Genomic DNA, 17,586 nt, shown 5'->3' with positions numbered 1-17,586 from the left:
CAATCAACATGAATTTCTGCACAATGTATTTTAGTAATGCAGAATACATAATAAGTAATACAGCAGTATTTTGAAAACCATAATAATACTGTATGTAACTTAATAATTATTTGTACTTGTCTCTGGGGGTTAAGCTTCACTTACACACTTACTTGCCTTGTAATCCTTAAGTGGCTAATTGAGGTGTCAATATACTAGATGAATTTGCACACTATGTACAGTTTTGTATATTGTCCCATTTCAGAAACAGTGCTAGCACTAAAGCCATACTCCTTCACCAGGCTGTTTACAGTATGACTACTCAAAAGATTTATAAAAAAATACCTTTTTCTCATAAATACAAAACAAAATCTTTAGAGTCCAAGGATTTCTTAATAGTACCACACAAGATTTACAAAAAAAAAAAAAAATGAGGCACATTAGGGAAACACACACAACCAAACCCAGCAAGTTAAACAAAAAATTATAAAATAAATGAAATGACAAAATATACCAAAAATATTATTGTTGTTAATGCCAACAATGGCTAAATTAACTGTATTATTTGCAATAATTTTCACTTATTTGTAGGGTATAACTTAATAAGCATATTAAGTATATCAAGGAATACATTACAAAATTTTGTCAACTCATAACTAGTTCCAATCCCCAAAAATAACCACTGGTTCGGAAGACTAATTTACATAAATATCCGATGTATCTGATGTCACCTGTACTTTGCAATGAGAGAAAACGTCCAGTTCAATTTTGCATTTCAAATGAATGAGTTATGTTCAGCAACAGTACAAAGTACTGTGCTGTATTAGGTGCATTCGAGAACTTGAGATATTAATCATAAGAGAAGACTTGTTCCTTAATATGACTTAGGAATAAATGCTGTAAATGTAATACCTACAGAGATATTAACTAAACTTGGACTGCCCAGAAGTTGTCAAGACATATCACCAATTAATAAAGGAATTTTGCCAGTTCTGTACTGTATAACTATATATAATATGGTTTATATAATATTTTCCATCATTGACATACAATTAAGCAACACTCTTTGAATAATGTACTGGGTATCTAGGTTTTGAAAGTAAGCCCCATGGGTGTCTGGAGATTAGCATTCATGGGTGTGTCATAGAAAGGCACCTGGCATCTGAACATTCAGTAGCTCGGTACTCTTAATACTCTGTATTTTCATATTGTTTGCATATTTTAGTTTTGACTAATTTACATGAGTTCGGAGAATAGAAACCAAATACCGTACCCATGTTCAGCGACTCATTCTTTGGTAATTAAAAAATTAAGGTCTGATACTAATAAGCATTGTAGCATGGTGTAAGTGGCATTCTTTGATTGATTTAGGATACTGTACTTGATTTTGGTGTCTCAATATGTTTTTGGAGTACTGTATATTATCTTTGAAGTGTTCTATGCACTGGTGCAGAAGAATTTTTTTTGGCACCAATAAATGGTGTTAGATGACAGGCAATTTTACCCTACTTGAGGGAGGGAGGGATCGCTTCAGTATCTATATGCTTAAATGCAAAGATATGTAAACAAGCAGATTATATCACCACAACTCGAATACTCAGTCACAGGTAACTCATTTAGGCCTATTTCTTATTTTTGCACTTCTGTATTAGATTTGAACATCCAATAAATAAATAGAACATCTACTCTATTTTTAATACATTTCTTTATATATTTATACTTTTACAAATGGATCTGTTAAATAATCACTTTCACTAACATCCCTTTCACTTTTGTTTAAGTTTGGTGTAAAAAATTGTATAGGTGCGAATTCACATAATCCGAGCTCATGCAAATTGTCGGTTTACAGTAGGCTATATGAATTGCAAATAATAATTCCTGAGCTTCCAGCAAAATAACTTTCATAAAATCCTCAATTTCTTTTTTCTTATTTTTTAACACTGTGAATACAGTACTTACAATAATTTCTAATACTGTATTATGAATTATGATTAACAAAATTAAAATCTATAAATGGAATTCCCAGAGCAGTCATGTTAAATAATATAAAAAATATATTTTTTAAATTTAGGAACACTTAGTTAATCAAGTTTAGCTACCGAAATTTATTTAAAACCTCCATTCCATGTTTATATCAGTATAAAGTGAGTAACCTGCATTTTCATAAATTCATTAGACTGCAGGTAGTTATGTGAACTAGGCAACTTCCGCCATGATAAACACAAAAATAGTAATACTGTATATTAAAGGGCCTAATGATATACATGTTTCAATAATGTATATACAATAAATTCACTAAATCCCAAAGAATATATGACATGGGTATGTTATTGCAGATTTTGTGGTTAGCACAGTCAACTCAGTACCAAACATCCAGAGTTTTAATTTCAGGCTTAGTAAGACTTTTGGGCATGTTTATTTATAATTCAAATAATAATTCACTGTGTCGGGTAACAGGAAGCCACAGTGTATTCATGCATGTTTGGCTTTTATTAAGGTCCTCCTCCCCAATAAGGACTTTATTGAAATCCTTTTATCGAGGAGTTCTCCGAGGTACACTTTCTGGTATGTTTTGCCTGCATACCACTAGGACCTGCTTGTGGCTCACTGCTTGTTTTGCTCACTAGGAACCTGTCTAGCGACACTTGTTTTTCCTTACATTGTAACACTTGTCTGAAGTGAGACATCACATTGTCATTAAAAAGGTTAACACAATGGTCTGCTACAGCTTGATTTGGGAGACACTTTTCAGCAAAACTTTGCAATTCTTCCCATACTGAACACATTTTCTTGATAAATGAGGAAGGGACATCCTCTACTACACATCAACAACCCTCATACCATTTTCATGTTTACGAATGATCTCTTGTTTTTCCTTTGTGGTCATTCTCACATGTGTTTTCTTGGCTTGAACCTTACCCCTGGCTTTCTTGGGATCCGTGGTGAGATATATAATAACTTTTATGTTCAAATTCCGAAAAATCTAAAAAAACTAATTCTTTACAAAGAATTCAGGCCCGATTGTCACAAGGCGGGAGGTACTGGTAAATGAGGTGCGAGAGCCATGCCACCATGCGTTAGGTCAGTCATACGCGTATCAGCAAACTTCGTTTCCCGAGGCAAAGCTTATAACCCGATTTGGATTTTACAAAGAAATTGTGCTCATAACCCAAAAAGTTCGTAAATAGGGGCATTCGCAAGCCGAGGTGTCACTATATATATATTATACATATACTATATATATTATAATATATATATATATATATATATATATATATATATATATATATATATATATATATATATATATATATATATATATATATATATATATATATATATTAGTGGGTACCACCTCAGGGGTGTGTGAGAAATCCTCAACCTCGAATAAGACGATATGTTGCATCTGGGGGAGCTTTGTGAGGCACCCGCGTGCACTCTCATACTATCTTCTCCTACCTTTGTCATTTTATTTTAATTAAAACTTCATTACACAAAAAGGGTTACAACATTGGTTACATGCAAGGTAAAAGGCTAGCTGTCACAGGCTGTAGAGTTCTTCCAGCTTCTCAGATGGCAGGCAAGAATCATGGATTCAGTACGAGTTTCGTCACTGTATAGCCACACTAAGGTGCTGAAAGAGGAAACTGGCAGCTCTAGGGTCTCTTAGTTGTTTCAATTAACTTAGAACCCAGCTCCCTAAAAAACTAGCAGCTCTTTTACCCAAAATATCAAGCGCCTCTGAGGAAATAGGGACAAAATTCTAGTGGTGATCAAGATCTCTGTATTTACGAGACCTGGTGAGTGGTAGCACCGCCTGGATGTGCAACACTGAAGTCAACATAGGTGTTGGCTAAAGTTGAAACGCACATGTAGTCCCACACCAACTGTCTACCATTCTTCCACGGGTTCATTTATCACATCTGGGCGACCAACAAGCCCATCAGAGTTGCAGGGTATTATGTAACAAGGTTCTCTCTCTGCTGGACAACTGGCTGTGGTAAGGCTCCTCTTAATAATTTCATTTACCTCACTGTGTTTTGCATGCCATCCTCTTGTGCTTTGGCAGAGCAGGCCATATCGGCCAAACCTGTTGGCCATTGCCTCACAACAAATACACCTATATTCAGAGTGGATTGGGGCAGTAAGGCGGAGAGCCACATCAATTTGAAGGGCCTGCTGTGCGAGACGCATGCTGGTTGCTGAGATTGGGGTTAGAAAGTCACCTGCATGTGGGGCTGCTACAGCTCTAAGTCGGGCAGTGTCATGTGGTGCTGTTGCGGCTTCTAGGCATGCATGCATATTTTATATATATACTATAAATATATTATATATTATATATATATATATACATATATATATATATATATACATATATATATATATATACATATATATTATATACATATATATTATATATATATATATATATTATATACATATATATTATATACATATATATTATATACATATATATTATATACATATATATTATATACATATATATTATATACATATATATTATATACATATATATTATATACATATATATTATATACATATATATTATATACATATATATTATATACATATATATTATATACATATATATTATATACATATATATTATATACATATATATTATATACATATATAATATATATATGTTTATTTTAGTGATGGGACGATACTATAATTTCAAACATTTCTAATATCGGTACCGATTCCAATAAAAAGAAGTCTCGATTCTGATATGATTTTCAATTTCGATTCTTTTAAAAAATATAGTTCGATACTTATTTTTCTGAAATTTTTTAATTCTCTATTGGAACAATTAATGATTAACATTATGAGCATGGTAAGTGTACCAATAATATACATAATAGATTTAGGAATAGAAAACAATGATAAATAGAACTTAATCTTCTGAAGAAACCTGAAAACATTCCCTTTTACATGTGGATATATGTATATGCTTTAAATGTGTGTTATACAATAAAATAAGATTTTTAATCTTGACCAGACCACACACTAGAAGGTGAAGGGACGACGACGTTTCGGTCCGTCCTGGACAATTCTCAAGTCGATTTACAATCATTCTCAAGTCACAATCGAATTGAGAATGGTCCAGGACGGACCGAAATGTCGTCGTCCCTTCGCCTTCTAGTATGTGGTCTGGTCAACATACTTTAGCCACGTTATTGTGACTCATCGCCTGCATTTTTAATCTTATTTCAAATAAAGTTAATATTGCAACATTAGTTCAGTTAATTCATAGATAATTCCATTTTCTCAAAAGTAATCCTTAAGGGTTAATCTACAAAACACAAGTAATTAAGAAACTGAAAAGTACTAGTAGCCATCACAGGTGTACTGTGTATGTTATTTGTGACTTAAAATACAATAAAAATCATAATTTTTTTTTTTTAATAAAATTACAATGCAATAGCAAAATGAAACTTTTAGAGTATAATACCCGATTGTTAATGATCATAATATAAACCAATTTAATCACCTAATAAAATTATTTAATTTTTAATTGTTGAAGAATCATTTTAAGAATCAGAAATCATGATCAATTGCTTTCGCTTGCAATTCTTTAAAAATGCTCGATTCTTCCGATTCTCCATATAGACTCCAATTAATCATCCAATCACTAATGTGTATTTACTATTTGTGTCTGCAGAATCGAGCTATTAGATCTTGGACCCCGCCTTTCTAACCAATCTATTTTTGCATCTAACTCCGCAGCAGCTGTATGGATAATTATAATATAATATATATATATATATATATATATATATATATATATATATATATATATATATATATATATATATATATATATATATATATAATATATATATAATATATATATAATATATATATAATATATATATAATATATATATAATATATATATATAATATATATTTATATATTTATATTTGTACATGGGGAGGTACAGGAGTTAAGTAGGTACAGTTTCATTTTGGAAACTCGAGCACTAAATCAGTGCCATTAAGTTTGTTTCTTTCCAGTGTTAGACATATAGTCATTATTGTATTTACATGATAGTTACATGCTGCTAAACAAAAATGCACAAACTTTGGACTTATTTTAATTATTTTTAAATATTTAAAATTTAACACAAATTTATTACCAAAGTACTGTACAGTGATTAATATTATTTATTAAACATTTACATACAGTTAAGCTAGGCTAGATAGGGTTACATTACGTAATGTAAGCTCACTGCTAAATAATAAAAAGTAACATCAAATTCAAGTTATTTATTCTGTATTGTGACTAGTGATATATGGCCAGTGTGTATGCTAAATTTAAAGTACCTACAAGGCTACTTTGAGTATGTAAGATAAATAATTGGGTGGGGAATATTTTTTTTAATGTGTAAATACCAAATAATTGCAGGCAAATTTTATGTCCCACATTTAGGCAATCTCTGTACCCTAAAACTGGGTCAATGCTCCCAAATGTTTTAAAAAATGTAGCCACTGCCTGCATATTTCGCCTCAGTGTTGCACTCCACACACAAAGCGTAAATTAAGTTTACATATGCTGACCACCTTATTATGATAATTATGAGGATAAGGTACATTAGTGAAACGAGTGCTGGTGTGAGCAAGCAAGCAGGCGTGTAAGCAAGCAGGAGGTGTGTGAGATCAAGCAGGTGTGAGAGCAAGCAGGTGTGTGATCAAGCAGGTGGTGTGAGATCAAGCAGGAGGTGTGTGATCAAGCAGGAGGTGTGTGATCAAGCAGGAGGTGTGTGATCAAGCAGGAGGTGTGTGATCAAGCAGGAGGTGTGTGATCAAGCAGGAGGTGTGTGATCAAGCAGGAGGTGTGTGACCAGTCCAACAACACAGCCCAGATCTGCATGAACCACTGGGGTCAGAGACGCTACACACCTGCTTATTACTCTCCACTCAGCCTTCCTTCTATAGAATCAGAGATCGTGAATCAAATACATTTCAGGCGTAATGTGTGTTTATAAATTTCTCATATATATAATATATATACACAGTAAATACGAAATGATAACGATGCGATGTGTGAATCATCAACGGCATTTGAATCAGACTTGGAGAAATTAAACAAGCTAATTAACGCTTGTCTCCTCATTATCCAGGGCTAAAACTCCATTTAAAGTTTATCAACATGTTACATAATTCTTAAACACTAGCACCAAGTTAACATTAACCCATACTTCAACGTTAAAAACAAAATAAACGAAAATCAGCTGATTGCAACAGGTGAAATTTCCGATGTAAACATTGGTGTTGTTTGTGTCCCTGAGACGGTAACCTGCCTTTAGTCTTACCTTTACACGAAGGATTGGTTAAGTAGACCTTAAAGTGCTTCACCAGCTCGTGATTGGTGACCCTGCCGCCCCGGGATATCATATAATCCCTCACAGACTCCACCGTAAACTCGTCCACCTGAGCTGCCATCACTGTTGTTGTTTGTGTGTGTGTGTGAGACAACCGAGCAGCGGCTCTCGCAACCTCTACCTTCCCCCCCCCCCTCACTGTACTCACACTCTCACAGTGTGAATTATGTCACACTGTAATGCTCTCAGGTACAGTGTACTGTAACACACACACACACACACACGCACACACTAGTTTCAAAGCGTTATATGATAAAGAGTGTTGGGAAGACGGGACACCACGAGCGTAGCTCTCATCCTGTAACTACACTACAATATATCTGACAGTACGATTTAATACTAAGTGAAAATAAGTACAATTCCTAACTGCTATGAATAGTACATAATTGCACTTATTTGTCTTCTTACATTTACCACCCCATTTTTGGAGGACGGGCTGAACTATACTTAGGTAATTACACACACACACACACACACACACACACACACACACACACACACACACACACACACACACACACACACACACACACACACACACACACACACACACAGATATCCACTTTATATATATTTTACAAATAAATTAATTATACTGTATATATAAATGTTGTTCATAATAGACCAAGTTGCCTAAGAAGCCGAATTTCCCTGATATATTTTATTTTTCCTGGTATATTATATAGGCACGACATATTTATATTATATATAACATAAAATATATATGTAATAAGAATATTACAGCTTATAACATCATTAAAACTTATGGACATTACTATAAGAAAAAGATTTATGAAGAAAAGATGTTAATAATTTTAGAAATACATTTCAAAATTATTACTAAAGAAAGTGATAACAACGAACGTGTTACTGATGGAGCTGTTCACTTGAGACAGTTAAGCAAGTCCCAGCTTTGTCTGGGGTACAAGTGACAGGATGAACAACCCAGCGGGTTTTCTTCCTATTGGGGAGTGTTGTACATGCTGATATGGCGGTGTGTCCACTCACAAGATGAGCGGCGCTGCCCAATACTGTCACTATGGCGGTGTGTCCACTCACAAGATGAGCGGCGCTGCCCAATACTGTCACTATGGCGGTGTGTCCACTCACAAGATGAGTGGCACTGCCCAATACTGTCACTATGGCGGTGTGTCCACTCACAAGATGAGCGGCGCTGCCCAATACTGTCACTATGGCGGTGTGTCCACTCACAAGATGAGCGGCGCTGCCCAATACTGTCACTATGGCGGTGTGTCCACTCACAAGATGAGCGGCGCTGCCCAATACTGTCACTATGGCGGTGTGTCCACTCACAGTATGAGTGACGCTGCCCAATACTGTCACTATGGCGGTGTGTCCACTCACAGGATGAGTGACGCTGCCCAATACTGTCACTATGGCGGTGTGACCACTCACAGGATGAGTGACGCTGCCCAATACTGTCACTATGGCGGTGTGACCACTCACAGGATGAGTGACGCTGCCCAATACTGTCACTATGGCGGTGTGTCCACTTACAGGATGAGTGACGCTGCCCAATACTGTCACTATGGCGGTGTGACCACTCACAGGATGAGTGACGCTGCCCAATACTGTCACTATGGCGGTGTGACCACTCACAGGATGAGTGACGCTGCCCAATACTGTCACTATGGCGGTGTGTCCACTCACAGGATGAGTGACGCTGCCCAATACTGTCACTATGGCGGTGTGACCACTCACAGGATGAGTGACGCTGCCCAATACTGTCACTATGGCGGTGTGACCACTTACAAGATGAGTGACGCTGCCCAATACTGTCACTGGCGGTGTGACCACTCACAGGATGAGTGACGCTGCCCAATACTGTCACTATGGCGGTGTGTCCACTCACAGGATGAGTGACGCTGCCCAATACTGTCACTATGGCGGTGCGTCCACTCACAAGATGAGTGACGCTGCCCAATACTGTCACTATGGCGGTGTGTCCACTCACAGGATGAGTGACGCTGCCCAATACTGTCACTATGGCGGTGTGTCCACTCACAAGATGAGTGACGCTGCCCAATACTGTCACTATGGCGGTGTGTCCACTCACAAGATGAGTGACGCTGCCCAATACTGTCACTATGGCGGTGTGTCCACTCACAAGATGAGTGACGCTGCCCAATACTGTCACTATGGCGGTGTGTCCACTCACAAGATGAGTGACGCTGCCCAATACTGTCACTATGGCGGTGTGTCCACTCACAAGATGAGTGACGCTGCCCAATACTGTCACTATGGCGGTGTGTCCACTCACAAGATGAGTGACGCTGCCCAATACTGTCACTATGGCGGTGTGTCCACTCACAAGATGAGTGACGCTGCCCAATACTGTCACTATGGCGGTGTGTCCACTCACAGGATGAGTGACGCTGCCCAATACTGTCACTATGGCGGTGCGTCCACTCACAAGATGAGTGACGCTGCCCAATACTGTCACTATGGCGGTGTGTCCACTCACAGGATGAGTGACGCTGCCCAATACTGTCACTATGGCGGTGTGTCCACTCACAAGATGAGTGACGCTGCCCAATACTGTCACTATGGCGGTGTGTCCACTCACAAGATGAGTGACGCTGCCCAATAAACTCGCCCCTCGGGGCAAAATTAAAAAAAAATACTGGCGATGTCATTTGTTGTTTTGATTACAACAGACCTCAGTGAATTGACAATCCCTTCATGCAAACTGCACCTACTATCAAAAGGAAGAAGAAGAATTGGCAGTATGTAGGTGGACGGAGTTATAATGCTGGCACAAGGCAGATGTCATTTAATACTGTCATTATTACATAACATTGAGAGTCAGAGGTGGTATAAGATGGGCGGTAGTTGGAGATATGTAGATGGAGAACTACGGTACGGTACTCCGAGGAAAGTATATAAGTAGTCCACGTCTTCGACTCACAACCTGGGTTTATCAGGAACGGTTGTTAGTCCTTTACACAGGTGAGTACAGGAGTAAACGCATTCCGACTCCTGTTAGCAGGCTGAGAGCACTCCCTTCCTATAGCTCATAAAATAATAATAATTTATTGTGTCGGAGGACAGGCAGCCAGAGTGTATTCATATACTTTAGGCTTATATCGTGGTCTCCCCTTATTACTGACCCCGCCCAGGCTGCAACCCCATAACAAGCTAATTCCTCAGTACCTACTTTACTGCTAGGTGAACAGCTGCATTAGGTGATAGGAAATGCAGCAAACCATTTCCGTCCTGCATGGGATTTGAACTCGGAATTCTCGATTGTGAGTCAAGAACGAACCCGACTGTACTACCGGAAGCCTTGCCCCCTACTAATTTTCCCCTGGAACACGATATGCCAATCAGTTTACCACCAGGTCCTCAATTACTGCTGGATGAAAAGGGGCGAACAGTTACAGAATGGTTCCCAGTCAATCCTCACCGGGTTTTATCACGGGGCGATAGTGAGTGTGAGAGACAGACAGACAGACAGACAGACAGACAGCGAGTGTCTGATAGGTCAAGTACTGACCTTCCCTACTATGCAACCCACAACACCTGTCTAAATCCCAGGTATTTATTTGCCGACAGGTGAACAGAGACATGAGGTAAAGAAATGTTGCCAGTTTGTTGCTGTCTCAGATCTTGGACCTTCAACTGTTAACCAGAGTCGCTCACCATCAGACCTCTGGAAAACATTTGTGAAATTACCTTTAACCGTTTGTTAAATAAACTGACCCAAGATGTAATTGATATGACGGATACAATGGTTTTCAGTAACTGCAATATAATTAAGAAAAGGGTTTTCAAGAATAAAGTATAGGATGAATAAAGAATAAAGAAATCCGGAGGCATTTATATATTATTTGTAGAGCTCGCATGTGGGGGATGAAGAGGGTAAACTTTAGACCAGAAGTGAAGCACACAAAAAGATATATATAGTATTATGGTTGGTAAATAATGCTGGTAATTATGGCTGGTAACACTGCGGTAGCAAACCACAGTTGGGAAAAGGATCACAAGATTATTTTTAAGAAGTGTGAAATATTTTCTAAGAGTAATCATATTAGAACTGGAAGGGTAGTAGAAGGGATTTAATTAATACTTTAAATACTTTCACTGGAAACAAAAGCTTTACTTCCGAGGATAGTTCTACAAGGAAAATTACTTTGAGTTAATTAAAATTCTATTTGAAGAGAAGAATAAATCCAAGGAGTCCCAAGAAGCTCTTACCTTAGGGTAACGAGGCACTAAGGTAGGTTGGGTAAGGAGGCACTAAGGAGGTTGGGTAATGACGCACTAAGGGGGTTGGGTAATGACGCACTAAGGGAGGTTGGGTAATGACGCACTAAGGGAGGTTGGGTAAGGAGGCACTAAGGGGGTTGGGTAATGACGCACTAAGGTAGGTTGGGTAAGGAGGCACTAAGGGGGTAGGGTAATGACGCACTAAGGGGGGGTAATGACGCACTAAGGGGGTAGGGTAATGACGCACTAAGGGAGGGGTAATGACGCACTAAGGGGGTTGGATAAGGACGCACTAATGGGGTTGGGTAAGGACGCACTAAGGGAGGGTTGGGTAATGACGCACTAAGGTAGGTTGGGTAAGGAGGCACTAAGGGGGTAGGGTAATGACGCACTAAGGGGGTAGGGTAATGACGCACTAAGGGGGGGGGGTAATGACGCACTAAGGGGGTTGGGTAAGGACGCACTAAGGGAGGGTTGGGTAAGGAGGCACTAAGGGAGGGTTGGGTAAGGAGGCACTAAGGGGGGAGAGGTGACACATGGTCAGGAGGTGACACATGGTCAGGAGGTGACACATGGTCAGGAGGTGACACATGGTCAGGAGGTGACACATGGTCAGGAGGTGACACATGGTCAGGAGGTGACACATGGTCAGGAGGTGACATGGTCAGGAGGTGACATGGTCAGGAGGTGACATGGTCAGGAGGTGACTCATGGTCAGGTGACACATGGTCAGGTGACACATGGTCAGGAGGTGACACATGGTCAGGAGGTGACACATGGCCAGGAGGTGACACATGGTCAGGAGGTGACACATGGCCAGGAGGTGACACATGGCCAGGTGACACATGGTCAGGTGACACATGGTCAGGAGGTGACACATGGCCAGGTGACACATGGTCAGGTGACACATGGTCAGGTGACACATGGTCAGGAGGTGACACATGGTCAGGAGGTGTCACATGGTCAGGAGGTAACACATGGCCAGGAGGTGACACATGGTCAGGAGGTGACACAGGGTCAGGAGGTGACACATGGTCAGGTGACACATGGTCAGGAGGTGACACATGGTCAGGAGGTGACACATGGTCAGGTGACACATGGTCAGGAGGTGACACATGGTCAGGTGACACATGGTCAGGTGACACATGGTCAGGTGACACATGGTCAGGTGACACATGGTCAGGAGGTGACACATGGTCAGGAGGTGACACATGGTCAGGAGGTGACACATGGTCAGGAGGTGACACATGGCCAGTAGGTGATACATGGTCAGGAGGTGACACATGGCCAGTAGGTGACACATGGTCAGGAGGTGACACATGGTCAGGAGGTGACACATGGTCAGGAGGTGACATGGTCAGGTGACACATGGTCAGGAGGTGACACATGGTCAGGAGGTGACACATGGTCAGGAGGTGACACATGGTCAGGAGGTGACACATGGTCAGGAGGTGACACATGGTCAGGAGGTGACACATGACCAGGAGGTGACACATGGTCAGGTGACACATGGTCAGGTGACACATGGTCAGGAGGTGACACATGGCCAGGAGGTGACACATGGTCAGGTGACACATGGCCAGGAGGTGACATGGTCAGGTGACACATGGTCAGGAGGTGACACATGCTCAGGAGGTCAAAAAAGTATAAGAGGAGAGGCTCCTGGGGTAGCAGCCATATTAGTCCTTCCCCCTGGGTGTCTGAGGCAGTAAATACATCAGTGACAACAACAGACAACAAACAACAGGAACAAACAACAACAACAACAGTGACAACAAACAACAACAAACAACAACACCAACAACAACAGTGACTCGCTGTGGTCTTCGAAGAGAAAACAAGAAACCAATTAATTGATTATCAGTTAATTACTGTGATTAATTGTGGCTAGTGAGATAGATGAAGTCACCTGCGGCCTAATGGGCTCTTAGGGACGGGGGGGGGGACGCCCCACAGGAAGGAGGGGGGGACGTCCCACAGGGACAAGATGACCCCCACAAACAGGGGGTTCGAGGTGGCCCCACAGAGAGAGGAAGGACCTAAACGGAAGGGGAATTGGTGTGGTGAAAGTAGGAGAAATGGTTATGGGAGGAGGAAGGTAAGGGGAAGGGGGGGGAGGATAGAATATAAGAGATATCTCCCTCCCAGAAATAATTTCCGGGGACATCTATCTCTGAGAAGTATCTCTCAGCGACCTTCCAGAAGGACGGGGCCAGAAGTGGGTCTGGAACAAGGGCACCAGATTTGGATATAATGTGCGCGGCGGCCAATTAGTGTAGGGACGCATGGGGCAAGTGTGGGAGATGGAAGGCAACGTTTCCATTACCCACTAATGGGACAGGTAAGAGTCGAGGGGCAGATATGTAGGAGGGGAAAGGGAGGCGCCGAGGAAGGGAAATAAGAGAGGAGTGGGCAAGAGGTTGTGTAGGGGAGGAGATATACTTCCTATATCTAGAAGGAGAAGGTGAGGAAGGAAATTTATGAGATATACCCCAAGTCCTGTGATATACTCCAAGTCCTGTGATATACTCCAAGTCCTGTGATATACTCCAAGTCATGTGATATACTCCAAGTCCTGTGATATACTCCAAGTCCTGAGACATACTCCAAGTCCTAAGATATACCCCAAGTCCTGAGATATACTCCAAGTCCTGAGATATACTCCAAGTCCTGTGATATATTCCAAGTCCTGTGATATATTCCAAGTCCTGAGATATACTCCAAGTCCTGTGATATACCCCAAGTCCTGTAATATACTCCAAGTCCTGAGATATACTCCAAGTCCTGTGATATACTCCAAGTCCTGTGATATACTCCAAGTCCTGTGATATACTCCAAGTCCTGAAATATACTCCAAGTCCTGATATATACTCCAAGTCCTGTGATATACTCCAAGTCCTGTGATATACTCTAAGTCCTGAGATATACTCTAAGTCCTGTGATATTCTCCAAGTCCTGTGATATACTCCAAGTCCTGTGATATACTCGAAGTCCTGAGATATACTCCAAGTCCTGAGATATACTCCAAGTCCTGTGATATACTCCAAGTCCTGTGATATACTCCAAGTCCTGTGATATACTCCAAGTCCTGAGATATACTCCAAGTCCTGAGATATACTCCAAGTCCTGAGATATACCCCAAGTCCTGAGATATACCCCAAGTCCTGAGATATACCCCAAGTCCTGTGATATACCCCAAGTAATGTGATATACCCCAAGTCCTGAGATATACTCCAAGTCCTGTGATATACTCCAAGTCCTGTGATATACTCCAAGTCCTGAGATATACCCCAAGTTCTGAGATATGTCCCAAGTCCTGAGATATGCCCCAAGTCCTGTGATATACCCCAAGTCCTGAGATATACCCCAAGTCCTGAGATATACCCCAAGTCCTGAGATATACCCCAAGTCCTGAGATATACCCCAAGTCCTGAGATATACCCCAAGTCCTGAGATATACCCCAAGTCCTGTGATATACCCCAAGTCCTGTGATATACCCCAAGTCCTGAGATATACCCCAAGTCCTGAGATATACTCCAAGTCCTGTGATATACTCCAAGTCCTGTGATATACTCCAAGTCCTGAGATATACCCCAAGTTCTGAGATATGTCCCAAGTCCTGAGATATGCCCCAAGTCCTGTGATATACCCCAAGTCCTGAGATATACCCCAAGTCCTGAGATATACCCCAAGTCCTGAGATATACCCCAAGTCCTGAGATATACCCCAAGTCCTGAGATATACCCCAAGTCCTGAGATATACTCCAAGTCCTGAGATATACTCCAAGTCCTGAGATATACCCCAAGTCCTGTGATATACTCCAAGTCCTGAGATATACTCCAAGTCCTGAGATATACTCCAAGTCCTGTGATATACCTCAAGTCCTGTGATATGCCCCAAGTCCTGTGATATACTCCAGGTCCTGAGATATACCCCAAGTCCTGTGATATACCCCAAGTCCTGTGATATACTCCAAGTCCTGTGATATACCCCAAGTCCTGAGATATACCCCAAGTCCTGAGATATACCCCAAGTCCTGTGATATACCCCAAGTCCTGTGATATACCCCAAGTCCTGTGATATACCCCAAGTCCTGAGATATACCCCAAGTCCTGAGATATACCCCAAGTCCTGAGATATACCCCAAGTCCTGAGATATACTCCAAGTCCTGAGATATACTCCAAGTCCTGTGATATACTCCAAGTCCTGTGATATACTCCAAGTCCTGTGATATACTCCAAGTCCTGTGATATACCCTAAGTTCTGAGATATGTCCCAAGTCCTGAGATATGCCCCAAGTCCTGTGATATACCCCAAGTCCTGTGATATACCCCAAGTCCTGTGATATACCCCAAGTCCTGAGATATACCCCAAGTCCTGAGATATACTCCAAGTCCTGTGATATACTCCAAGTCCTGTGATATACTCCAAGTCCTGAGATATACCCCAAGTTCTGAGATATGTCCCAAGTCCTGAGATATGCCCCAAGTCCTGTGATATACCCCAAGTCCTGAGATATACCCCAAGTCCTGAGATATACCCCAAGTCCTGAGATATACCCCAAGTCCTGAGATATACCCCAATTCCTGAGATATACCCCAAGTCCTGAGATATACCCCAAGTCCTGAGATATACCCCAAGTCCTGAGATATACCCCAAGTCCTGAGATATACCCCAAGTCCTGAGATATACCCCAAGTCCTGAGATATACCCCAAGTCCTGAGATATGCCCCAAGTCCTGAGATATGCCCCAAGTCCTGTGATATACCCCAAGTCCTGAGATATACCCCAAGTCCTGAGATATACCCCAAGTCCTGAGATATACCCCAAGTCCTGTGATATACCCCAAGTCCTGTGATATACCTCAAGTCCTGAGATATACTCCAAGTCCTGAGATATACCCCAAGTCCTGAGATATACCCCAAGTCCTGAGATATACCCCAAGTCCTGTGATATACCCCAAGTCCTGTGATATACCCCAAGTCCTGAGATATACCCCAAGTCTTGAGATATACCCCAAGTCCTGTGATATACCCCAAGTGCTGTGATATACCCCAAGTCCTGAGATATGCCCCAAGTCCTGAGATATACCCCAAGTCCTGTGATATACCCCAAGTCCTGAGATATACCCCAAGTCCTGAGATATACCCCAAGTCCTGAGATATACCCCAAGTCCTGAGATATACCCCAAGTCCTGAGATATACCCCAAGTCCTGTGATATACCCCAAGTCCTGAGATATACCCCAAGTCCTGAGATATACCCCAAGTCCTGAGATATACCCCCAAGTCCTGAGATATACCCCAAGTCCTGAGATATACCCCAAGTCCTGTGATATACTCCAAGTCCTGAGATATACCCCAAGTCCTGAGATATACCCCAAGTCCTGAGATATACCCCAAGTCCTGTGATATACCCCAAGTCCTGTGATATACCCCAATTCCTGAGATATACCCCAAGTCCTGTGATATACCCCAAGTCCTGTGATATACCCCAAGTCCTGAGATATACCCCAAGTCCTGTGATATACCCCAAGTCCTGAGACATAACAATACCTGAAACATCGCCTCGTGTTCCTTGTCATTTATCGAGTTCCTTGAAATTAAAAACAAAAGTTCCATTAATATTGGAGTGTGTGAACCATATTGATGATCCTTCAGGGTAGGCGCGAGATGTCGTTTGTCCTCCCACCGCCCCGGCCTCACGCACACCTGCTCCACACCTGCTCCACACTGTGTGTCGTTTGTCCTCCCACCGCCCCGGCCTCACGCACACCTGCTCCACACCTGCTCCACACTGTGTGTCGTTTGTCCTCCCACCGCCCCGGCCTCACGCACACCTGCTCCACACCTGCTCCACACTGTGTGTCGCTTGTCCTCCCACCGCCCCGGCCTCACGCACACCTGCTCCACACTGTGTGTCGTTTGTCCTCCCACCGCCCCGGCCTCACGCACACCTGCTCCACACC

The 17,586-nt window shown here is 41.5% G+C and overlaps 2 protein-coding genes across 3 annotated transcripts in view; both read right to left on the bottom strand.

Annotated features, from left to right (window-relative positions):
- The window catches only part of sowah (sosondowah), a 430,739-nt gene extending 423,217 nt beyond the window's left edge, over nucleotides 1–7,522 (bottom strand). For both annotated transcript variants that reach the window (XM_069338695.1, XM_069338694.1), the window contains exon 1: nucleotides 7,318–7,522. In XM_069338695.1, coding sequence (XP_069194796.1) covers nucleotides 7,318–7,447 — 130 coding nt within the window. In that variant the 5' untranslated portion in view covers nucleotides 7,448–7,522. The remainder of the gene's footprint in view (nucleotides 1–7,317) is intronic.
- Nucleotides 7,523–12,296: 4,774 nt separating this feature from the next.
- Nucleotides 12,297–13,178, bottom strand: LOC138372798 (uncharacterized). The gene has a single exon (XM_069338451.1). It carries the CDS (start codon nucleotides 13,176–13,178, stop codon nucleotides 12,297–12,299), a length of 882 nt encoding a protein of 293 aa, XP_069194552.1.
- Between the last annotated feature and the right edge of the window lie 4,408 nt (nucleotides 13,179–17,586).

Source organism: Procambarus clarkii, chromosome 40 (assembly GCF_040958095.1).
Source record: "Procambarus clarkii isolate CNS0578487 chromosome 40, FALCON_Pclarkii_2.0, whole genome shotgun sequence".
In the NCBI taxonomy this organism is placed as follows: domain Eukaryota; kingdom Metazoa; phylum Arthropoda; class Malacostraca; order Decapoda; family Cambaridae; genus Procambarus; species Procambarus clarkii.
Note: the sequence above shows the minus strand (reverse complement) of the source record. Positions and strands in the feature narration are given on the sequence as shown.